The 11072-nt window shown below is 47.4% G+C and overlaps 1 protein-coding gene across 1 annotated transcript; it reads left to right on the plus strand.

Moving 5' to 3' along the window:
- Positions 1-3715: 3715 nt before the first annotated feature.
- On the plus strand, positions 3716-9770 carry LOC120455529 (polyhomeotic-proximal chromatin protein-like). The gene is made up of 5 exons (XM_039641819.1): positions 3716-3853; positions 3927-5488; positions 5550-5994; positions 6053-7848; positions 7912-9770. Exons 1-5 carry the CDS (start codon positions 3783-3785, stop codon positions 8661-8663), a joined length of 4626 nt encoding a protein of 1541 aa, XP_039497753.1. The 5' UTR covers positions 3716-3782; the 3' UTR covers positions 8664-9770.
- Positions 9771-11072: the final 1302 nt, after the last annotated feature.

Genomic DNA, 11072 nt, shown 5'->3' on the forward strand with positions numbered 1-11072 from the left:
CATTTTTAAGTGCACAAATATTTCGAGTTAGGTAATAAACACAAAGTATGTGCATTTTCTTTTTAGTAGGTAATACGCGTTACATTAAAATTGATCCGTTAGACTTATAATTTTAATAAATAATATATTTCAAAGCTATTTTCGAATATGTTAGCAGGTGATCCAGCCATATCAAAGGAAAATAGGTGTGCGAAGATATTTTCTTTTGCATTCGAATTTTATGAACCTTAAAGGCAATTTACATACATATGTACATATGTATATATACAAACTAGTTGCACGGTGGAAAAACGCACCCTTCGTGTTGGAGATCCCAGAGTTGATCCATTTTCACCGTTAGCCACGCCTCGCGGCAATAAAATCCCTACTGTGGAGGCATCCATGGCATCCAACTTTGCAGCGACCTCTGTTTGTACATATGTATGTTTGTAAATACGTATGTACAAGCAAGATTATGAATTTATGCAGATACTATTGGCATCAAGGTTTCAACATTTTTAAAAATGGTGTAAGTAATTCTGACAATTTCCTGACAACCACACAAGTACAACAACTGGTTTCAGTTTAAGATTTTCTTTCAGCAAGGGTGTGAGCGAGAGGGCTGAACGACCGCGTCAACGAGCCAGAGCGAGAGGCAATGTGGGAAAGCACGCGCAGCAATTTACGCTCATTAAGCATTTGTCATTTTTACGAAATGCAAATATCGACCCTCTCGCTTACGCCCTATGCGCCCCAAAATCAACGCGCAATAAGTTGGAGGCAATTAATGAATGGCAAGAAGAAGAGCGCATGCTCGACTTCTTGTACAGTTGAGCGTACGAGGAAGAGGCGAAAGAGGGAAATAACGGCGAAGGAGGAGGTCCGCAACTAACAGAAAAAAGCTCAGAAAAAACGAGCATACACACACACATCAAATGAGAACAAACTAAGCAAAGCAGAGAGCGAGAGAGAGAGCGCAAAAGCACTTAACAAGCATAAAAATAATATGGCGGCAGCAAAAAGAAAAGAAAACGAGACGAGCCGAACAAAAAAAGCAACACTAATCGGAATGATGAACATTTGTGGGTCTCAGCGACGTTGTTGTTGGAAGGGGTGGGAAGAGAGAGAAAAAGACCGACAATAGCCCAAAGCAACGCACCCATACCACAAATAATGTATGCACACACACACGGGCTGGCACAAAATGAAAAATGAAATGACAAAGACAGGCACCGTGGGTCATGAATAATGGAAATGTGAAACGTAAGTTTTCATTCTTCAAGAAATTAATATTAAAGTGCTACAATAAACCCAAAATTTTTACTATTAATAATTATATTACACCATTACGTTTTGGTTTTATCTCCGTAACCAAAGTAAAAAATTATGTACATACAAAATTATTTCAGTGCTTTATAAAAATGTATATGTTCTATAAAATTTTTCCAGTGTGCCATTGCTTCTCAAAGTGCAACAATAACGCACTCCATAATCCATATCGCTTCCCACTGTTCGAATACATTGCTCTGCCTCTGCGCATACGCTTCCTCTTCCCTTCTCTTCCTCTTTCGTCGTCTGTTTCCGACAAGCACAACCAATAATAAAGTAAAGCCGATCCGAGCCCAAGCGATAAAGAGGAAGGGAGAAAGGAGCTAGAGGTTGCCAGGCAGTGGTGGTTGTGACGGAACGAAAAAAAAGAAGATGAAGTATAGCAACAATCGAAGTCGAGTCTGGCGGTAGACATTCGAGTGTACAGACACATAAAACTGGATTCGGTCCCGGGTATTTTGTTTTTGTTTTCAGAAGCGGAAGGGGGCCCACTGTCGGGGTGGTTGAACACACACACACATGCCCGCCAGCTGTAGTCTCGAATCCTGTTTTTTTACTCGTTTTGCTTTTGCTTTGTCAAACGAACTGCTGCCGTTTCATTCCAACCCCAAGCGAACGCACGGCATCCCGCTCGCACGCGCTATCTGGCCAGGGCCACTCCTAGTGGCATCGCACTCGCACCAGTGCATTTCGGTATAGAGAAAAGTTTTTAGTCGCAAAGGTATCTGAGAGGAGAGAAGCGGTTCCAGCTGCACACCAACACACATTCAGCACACATGCGCTCATTTTGTTTCCGATACGAGCGAAAAGTAGAGTTGTCGCTGTGGCGCGCGGTTCAGTTTGAAACTTAACTTGGCGGCGTGCGGTTCTTGCGCTCTGCTCTTTCTGCGTTCGTGTTGGTGTGGTGTCGGATGTGTCGCATACCGCATATTGCATGTGTATTGAACGGAGAAAAAAAACGCGCCGACGCGACGCACACACACCCTGCCACCGTTTCGTCGTATTTATTTATTTATTTATTTTCGGCGACAACTGCACATCGGTGCTGACTATTAGTGATTAGTGAACAGAATAAAAACAATTAATGCTGTGCGGCGTCTAGAGTTGTCGTCGCTACGTCGTTTTTAATGTTAGATCGCGTGCACAGGTGCCGCCAAATATACAATATACCCTGTACAGCGAGGAAAGCAAAAATGAAAACGGTAAAACATATATTTTTTTCTGACTGAGACGCCGTCGTCGGCGCATGCTCTTTGCCTGTTGTTTGCCCCGCATTGTTGTCATTGCTCCCTGCCTCTTCCTCTACGTTTTCCTCCTTCTCTTCCTCTGTTTCTGCCTCTTGCAACTCAATTTTCGGCTGAGGGAAAAATCAAATGATGATGGCTTTGGCATTGTTGTAAGCCGCCAGCCGCCACTCGCACACACACACATTGAAGCACACACACCGTGGCGCGGTAGAAAGAAACCAGTCTTTCGGTTGCAAGTTGAAGATGCTGCTGTGCCTAGTTCGATTACGATTCCGCATCCAAATCCGTTCCGCTCTCAGCCTGCCGATGGAAATGGAAGCCGATATTCACCCCCGATAGACACCAAATGTAACTGCAACTCCCAACCATTTTTGGTGGCGCCGTTTGCTTCTTCTGTTCCTTGAGCCGAGCCGCTCCATTTATTACTCCTGGACAACTGGGGACAGCATTTCGGGCTCCCAGCTTACATAGGTCTTTGAACCTCTCCCCTTGGATATCACTATCATGGCTTAGATACCATAGCCCAAGGGCCATCCTTAACTAAAAGTGGTCTCCCTTACTCCCACTCGAACATCTTCTCAGCGGGGATGAATGGGAGTAGAAGGAGGGGAATAGGCAACAGAGAGCAAGGCTACTATAAATAGCTGTTTCGGGCACAGGCAACTCTGACAAGTGACCTCTTTTAGGCACTGGTGTGCATGCACATATGCAAAACCGTGCACTTTTAGTGGGTCACGAACCATCATCAAATTAAAATATTTATATACCTCTTCTGTACAAATTTACTAAATATGTACTAAATACACGGTCGTGCTAGTGTTGTGCAACGTTGTAGCTGCAATCATTTGTGATTTCCTTTATAATTTCCTTTATCACTACAACGTCTCACTTAAGCAGTATCCACTGTAAGTAATTTACCTCGTGAGTGAATGATCACCCAAAACAAAGTGTATCTCGTTCTGTCTCACATTTTCGTCTCGACTTTGTTTTCGTTTTCGTTTTGTTTTTCGTTTTCTTTGCCGTTTTTGGACCCAGAGTGCATTATTATACGATCCCGTCTTTGTCTTTCTCAATGATAGTGCATCCCTGTCGCACCCTCTTCTCTCTTTTCCTGTTCCGCGTCCCCCTTTTCTTTTGGAGAGCGAGAGAGAGACGTCTTTGGCGGGAGTAACATGCAGTCGCTGTTTGTTGTTTTTGTGTGGTTCGTTCGTCAAGCGCTAAGAAAATATGAATAAGAATATAGATATGAATTTAAGCATGAATATGAAGCATGCCCCACGCATTCGGAGCCGCCCCAAGTGTGTCCGTGTTTGTTTGTGTTTATACGCGTTTTACTGATCGCCTGTGTGCGCTTTTTATTTCTCATTTCAGCTGTGGGGACACAGAAAGTGAATCAGCAACAACAATACGTACACCACCACCTTCACCGGAACCCACCACATCTGTAAAGGGCAACTCCAAAACTCGCGTGAACCCCCAGCGGCCACTAAGGTGCCTGGAAACACTCGCCCAGAAGGCGGGCATCAGCTTTGACGAGGACTTTACCAGGAGTCCATCCCAATCGCCCAGTTCTAAGGCAGCACGTGGATCAGCCGGAACGCCATCCATCAGACGGCGCCACCCACTACTGCCGCTCAGCTGCAGATCGCCAAGCACACCCAACTCGAAGACAACCGGCCGCAAACTGGAGAAGTCACAGAGTCCAGCCCAGCAGGTGGCGGCCGCCACCAATGTGCCGCTCCAGATCTCCCCCGAGCAGCTGCAGCAGTTATATGCGAACAATCCCTACGCCATTCAGGTGAAGCAAGAGTTTCCCACGCACACGACCGGCAACAGTGGAACTGAGCTAAAGCATGCGACCAACATTATGGAAGTTCAGCAGCAATTGCAGCTGCAGCAGCAGCTGTCGGAAGCCAGTGGTGGAGGAGCAGCCTCGGCCGGCGCCGGAGGAGCAGCTAGTCCAGCCAACTCGCAGCAAAGCCAGCAACAGCAGCACTCCACAGCCATCAGCACCATGTCGCCGATGCAACTGGCAGCGGCCACAGGAGGAGTGGGCGGGGATTGGACGCAGGGAAGGACGGTGCAGTTGATGCAACCATCCACCAGCTTCCTGTACCCCCAAATGATTGTGTCGGGCAATCTGTTGCATCCAGGCGGCCTCGGTCAGCAGCCCATCCAGGTGATCACCGCCGGCAAGCCCTTCCAGGGCAACGGCCCCCAGATGCTTACCACCACGACTCAGAACGCCAAGCAAATGATCGGTGGCCAAGCGGGATTCGCCGGCGGCAATTACGCCACATGTATTCCTTCGAACCACAATCAGTCGCCTCAGACGGTGCTCATCTCTCCGGTGAATGTCATCTCCCACTCGCCACAGCAGCAGCAGAATCTACTGCAATCAATGGCTGCCGCCGCTCAGCAACAGCAACTCACCCAACAGCAGCAGCAACAGCTTAACCAGCAGCAACAGCAGCTCAACCAGCAGCAGCAACAGCAACAGCTGACAGCTGCTCTGGCCAAAGTAGGAGTGGATGCGCAGGGCAAACTGGCCCAGAAAGTGGTTCAGAAAGTGACCACCACCAGCAGTACAGTGCAGGCGGCGACGGGTCCTGGATCCACTGGGTCGACACAGACCCAGCAGGTGCAGCAGGTTCAGCAACAGCAGCAGCAGACCACCCAAACTACTCAGCAGTGCGTCCAGGTTTCACAGTCGACTTTACCAGTCGGTGTAGGCGCACAGTCTGTTCAGACTGCCCAACTCCTGAACGCTGGCCAAGCGCAACAAATGCAGATCCCTTGGTTCTGGCAGAATGCGACAGGACTTCAGCCCTTTGGCTCCAACCAGATTATCCTGCGAAATCAGCCAGACGGGACCCAAGGCATGTTCATTCAACAGCAACCGGCGACGCAAACTTTGCAGACTCAGCAAAACCGTAAGAATATTGTCACGCCTATTGCTTCCTACAGAGACTAAAGTAAACTATCCTCCCACAGAGATTATCCAGTGCAACGTGACGCAGACGCCCACTAAGGCACGCACCCAACTGGATGCACTTGCTCCCAAGCAGCAACAGCAGCAGGTCGGCACTACCAACCAGACGCAGCAGCAGCAACTAGCAGTGGCTACTGCCCAGTTGCAACAACAGCAGCAGCAACTCACTGCAGCAGCTCTGCAGCGGCCAGGAGCCCCGATCATGCCCCACAATGGAACTCAAGTGCGTCCGGCCAGTTCCGTATCCACGCAGACTGCACAGAACCAGAGCCTGCTGAAGGCCAAAATGCGCAACAAACAGCAGCCGGTGCGCCCCGCTTTATCCACATTGAAAACCGAAATCGGTCAGGTCGCAGGCCAAAATAAGGTGGTAGGTCATCTGGCCACAGTGCAGCAGCAGCAACAGGCGACGAATCTCCAGCAGGTGGTCAATGCGGCGGGCAACAAGTGAGTATTGTCTATCTAAACACACCGCGTCCCAGTACTTATTTCCGAACTTTTCCAGAATGGTTGTGATGAGCACAACGGGCACTCCCATCACACTACAGAATGGACAGACCCTTCATGCAGCCACTACGGCAGGAGTGGACAAGCAGCAACAGTTACAACTGATTGAGAAACAGCAGTTGCAACTGATCCAGAAACAGCAAATCCTACAGCAGCAAATGTTGCAACAGCAGATTGCTGCCATTCAAATGCAGCATCAACAGGCCCAGCAACAACAGCAGCAACAGGTCACTCAGCAGCAGCAGGTTAACGCCCAGCAACAGCAAGCGGTGGCGCAACAACAACAGGTAGTGGCGCAGGCGCAGCAACAGCAAAGGGAGCAGCAGCAGCAAAGTGTCCAAGCCCAGGCGCAGCACCAACAGGCGCTCGCTAATGCCACTCAGCAAATCCTTCAGGTGGCGCCGAATCAGTTCATCACGTCCCACCAGCAACAGCAGCAGCAACAACTTCACAACCAACTGATACAGCAGCAACTGCAGCAACAGGCGCAGGCACAGGTTCAAGCCCAAGTGCAGGCTCAAGCACAACAGCAGCGAGAACAGCAACAGAACATTATCCAGCAGATTGTAGTGCAGCAGCCGACTGGAGCGACAGCCCAACAACAGCAGCAGCAAACGCAGCAGCAGTCCGGTCAATTGCAGCTGAGCAGCGTGCCCTTTTCAGTTTCATCATCGATGTCGGCGGACGATATTGCCGGAATAACATCCAGTGCCCTACAGGAGGCTCTCACGGCCTCTGGCGCCATCTTTCAGACAACCAAGCCGGGTACTTGCAGTTCCTCTTCACTCCCAACAAGCAGTGTGGTCACAATTACCAGCCAGAGTACCACACCTCTGGTCACCAGCAGTACGGTGGCCAGTATGCAACAGGCTCAGGCGCAAGGTACCCAGATCCACCAGCATCAGCAGTTAATCAGCGCCACAATTGCCGGAGGAAATCAACAGCAGCAGCAGCAACTGGGACTACCTTCACTTACACCCACCACGCCCTCACCTACAACAAATCCCATACTGGCCATGACCTCGATGATGAATGCCACAGTGGGTCACCTATCTACTGCTCCGCCCGTGAGTGTTTCTAGCACCGCTGTCACTCCATCAACGGGACAGCTGGTAACACTAAGCAGTGCTAGTAGCGGTGCAGGAGGAGGCTTTCCATCCACGCCAACAAAGGATACACCTTCGAAAGGGCCCACCGCGACCCTGGTGCCCATTAGTTCGCCCAAGACGCCAGTATCAGGAAAGGACACCTGCACTACCCCCAAATCCTCCACTCCTGCCACTGTCAGCGCATCCGTAGAAGCCAGTAGTTCCACAAGTGAAGTCCTGTCCAATGGAGAAGCCTCGGATAGGTCTTCCACGCCTTCAAAGGGCGCTACCACTCCCACCAGCAAGCAAAGCAATGCAGTGCAGCCACCGAGTAGCACCACTCCCAGTGCCAGTGGGAAAGAAGAGCCCAAGCTGGCAACCTCCGGCAGCTTAACGTCCGCAACATCAACTTCTACCACGACGACGATCACCAATGGAATTGGAGTAGCCAAAACGACAGCTACGACCACTACTGGCTCAACCACCACAACCACCAGTTCTGGCACCTTTACCACAAGTTGTACCAGCACAACCACAACCACCACGTCGAGCATCAGTAATGGATCGAAGGATCTCCCCAAGGCGATGATTAAGCCGAACGTCCTATCTCATGTCATCGATGGTTTCATCATCCAGGAGGCCAACGAACCATTTCCCGTCACTAGACAGCGATATGCAGACAAAGACGTCAGTGATGAGCCGCCAAGTGAGTATAAACATCTAGCACCAACTCTTATACGCAATCTTATTGTATCCTTCCTTCCCGCAGAGAAAAAGGCAACGATGCAGGAGGACATCAAGCTAAGTGGAATGGCATCAGCTCCAGGCTCGGACATGGTTGCTTGCGAGCAGTGTGGAAAGATGGAGCACAAAGCGAAGCTCAAACGAAAGCGCTACTGCTCGCCAGGATGCTCGAGGCAGGCAAAGAACGGCATCGGAGGAGGTGGAACAGCAGAGACCAACGGCCTGGGATCAGGCGGTATAGTTGGGGTGGACGCCATGGCATTGGTGGACAGACTGGATGAGGCCATGGCCGAGGAAAAAATGCAGACAGAATCATTCCAGACAATATCCGAGGCATTACCAATTCAAGCGGCTACACCGGAGGTTCCACCGATTTCAATGCCAGTGCTAGCGGCTATGTCTACATCTTCACCACTTTCGTTGCCTCTGACATTACCATTGCCGATTGCAATAGCTCCCACTTTGCCATTGCCAGTGGTTTCAGCTGGAGTGGTTACGCCGGTTCTATCATTACCATCATCCAATGTAAATGGAACCGATCGCCCTCCCATCAGCAGTTGGAGTGTGGAAGAAGTTAGCAATTTCATTCGAGAACTGCCTGGTTGTCAGGACTACGTGGACGACTTTATACAGCAGGAGATCGATGGCCAAGCGCTTCTGCTGCTCAAGGAGAACCATTTGGTAAACGCAATGGGCATGAAACTGGGTCCAGCACTAAAGATTGTGGCCAAGGTGGAGTCCATTAAGGAGGTCCCGCCAGGCGATGTAAAGGATTAAAAACTTGCATCTAAAGTCAAGGTTTCAAAATGCCATTTTCTTTAGTTTTCCGCGATTGACCTAAATGTAACAACATTTACTTTGTGAGCGAATGATCACCCAGAACAAAGAGAATCACGATCCGACTCACCATTTCTCACAGCACGTACACCGCAATCCACCAAACCTTTAAAGGCCACTCCCCAGCGAGTACTTCGGTGCCTGGAACCACTGACCCGAGCAATCCACTGTGCGAGCAATCCCTGCGCTAATTAGGTGATGAAGTAGTTTTTCACGACCCTCGGTCGGCGCCGGAGCAGCAGCTAGTTGAAAAACCCCGCACTTTCCTAAAGATTGTGGTTAGGATAAAGTCCTTAAAAGAGATTTCGCCTGTGTGCGACGAAAAGGACGCGGCGGTTAAAGGTTCGCCGGCGCCACCGCCGTTGAATTCGGGCCGGACAGGCACTCTGCAGCACTCTGCCGGAGTATGAAGATAGGAGCGTGGTTCGATTTAACCACTGTCATCTGCCACGACGTTTCCGTGGAGAAGGGCCTACCTGTGGACCGGGTCCAACCAGGTCTGCTGCCCAAGCTGAATTTGATTCACTTGAAGCGGACTTTTGAACCTTTTGTACGTAATCTAAACTTAGCAAGAGGGGTGATCTCGTAGCTCAAATGACAGGCCGCCACATGTATGATAAAGCATAGACTGCCATCCCAGTCATCTATCCATCAATTTGTATAGAACTTCACGATTACTCATAAGCGCTAACGTATTTATTTAAACGTTGTTAATCATTTCACAACACCCTATGCGAAGAACATGAAAAAATCATTTGAACTAGAGGTAAGCTGGGATTATATTTACGTAGTTAGGATTAAAACTTAAGCCTGAAGTAATTCCTAAGTGAAACTGAATTGAATACGACAACTAAACTTTTAATTTATTGATAAACTTAACGTCTGCAAAACTTTTGCCTTTTTTATGGCAAGGTTGCGAAAACGCAGTTAAACTTTTACAGACCGAATCAGTGGTCCGAGTTTAATTATTTTTATTTTTACAAAACCTTTTTTTTTTCTACTGCTGAAGTAAATAAAACTGTCGCTGTAAAGTGAATATAATATAAATCGTAGATCGAGTTTTATTGGTTCGAAGAATTAAAAATGTCCATTTAGAAACCTTTCTTGCCAAAAATGTAGATAATTTCATCCACTTAATCACTCATATATTAAACACATGGTAATTTTCCGAAAGGTTATTTGAAATATGGTTTATTCAATAATATATATTTTTCTTTCAAATATGCAGACACATAAAAATGTAGAATATATCTTCAATATTGTTATTGGTATAATGTGTCGAACAGCTATGCATCTTAAGGTTTCAATTTAATTTCAAAATAATATTTTGTGGCTGTGTTGAAATTTTATGTTTGTTACGTTTAGTTAGCGTTTTCAGAGTCAGATTGTATTACATATAGATTTGCTTCAACATTACAACGACTTTGGTTTTGTCTACAATTTATTTGGTGTTGCCTTCTGTCTCGATTTTGCGATCGATCGCTTTGTTGCGTTTCAATAATTTGTTTATCTTACGATCTAGAGCTACGAAAACTTTGTTTGTTGGTTTGGTGCGTCGCGTCTATCGCGTTTCGTCGTGGGCTCGTTTACCTTTTTTTTTTACCTTTATTACCTTTTGTTTTGTTTTGGATTGTTATCTATAGTTCCAATCAAATCGTCACCGTTTAACAATATTCGCAGTATTCTACACAGATGTCTAATGCTCGTAGGTCGATTAATATTTTATATGCCAAGAGAAGTATCTCTAAGCTGCTTCTTGTATACAGATACATATGCGTTTGCCTCGCTTGTTTTGTTTTTGTCGGACTCAATGAAAATGCTACCCTACCGAGTAGTACTGCGCTGTAATTAGCCACTAAATATATATTATTCATACTCCATATAGTATATGGTAGTTTAACACTTGTATTTTGCAAATTGGCAACATTTGAACAAAGAAAACGTCGTCTCTATTTGGTTTTTTAATTCTTGCAACATCGAAACCGCACCGAGGTTTCACTAAAAATCGAACAACTGATCATCTCATCGGATTATGAACACGGGTTGAGGCTGGATCGCGTGGTTAGCTTATAGACGTACTGGGGGAGGGTACGTTGGATTCGGGTCCGGGTCAGGGAGGACAAGGGGTCAAGGTGTCACAAGGTCACAGGGTGACGGGGAAATCGGTTGAGGTCCGAGGCTACGGTTGCTGGGGGTTTTGAGGTCCTACCCGATAGTATCGTTATTTAAAGTAAGTCACTTAAGCAATTTCTTTTTGGTGTTCGTTCTCTACTATGGATAGTTGGTGTATGGTTTACATTTCGATATTGCCTAGATACAATTTTAGAATTATTTAAGTTTAAAGCGTTT

The sequence above is a fragment of the Drosophila santomea genome, chromosome X (assembly GCF_016746245.2).
Source record: "Drosophila santomea strain STO CAGO 1482 chromosome X, Prin_Dsan_1.1, whole genome shotgun sequence".
Lineage (NCBI taxonomy): Eukaryota > Metazoa > Arthropoda > Insecta > Diptera > Drosophilidae > Drosophila > Drosophila santomea.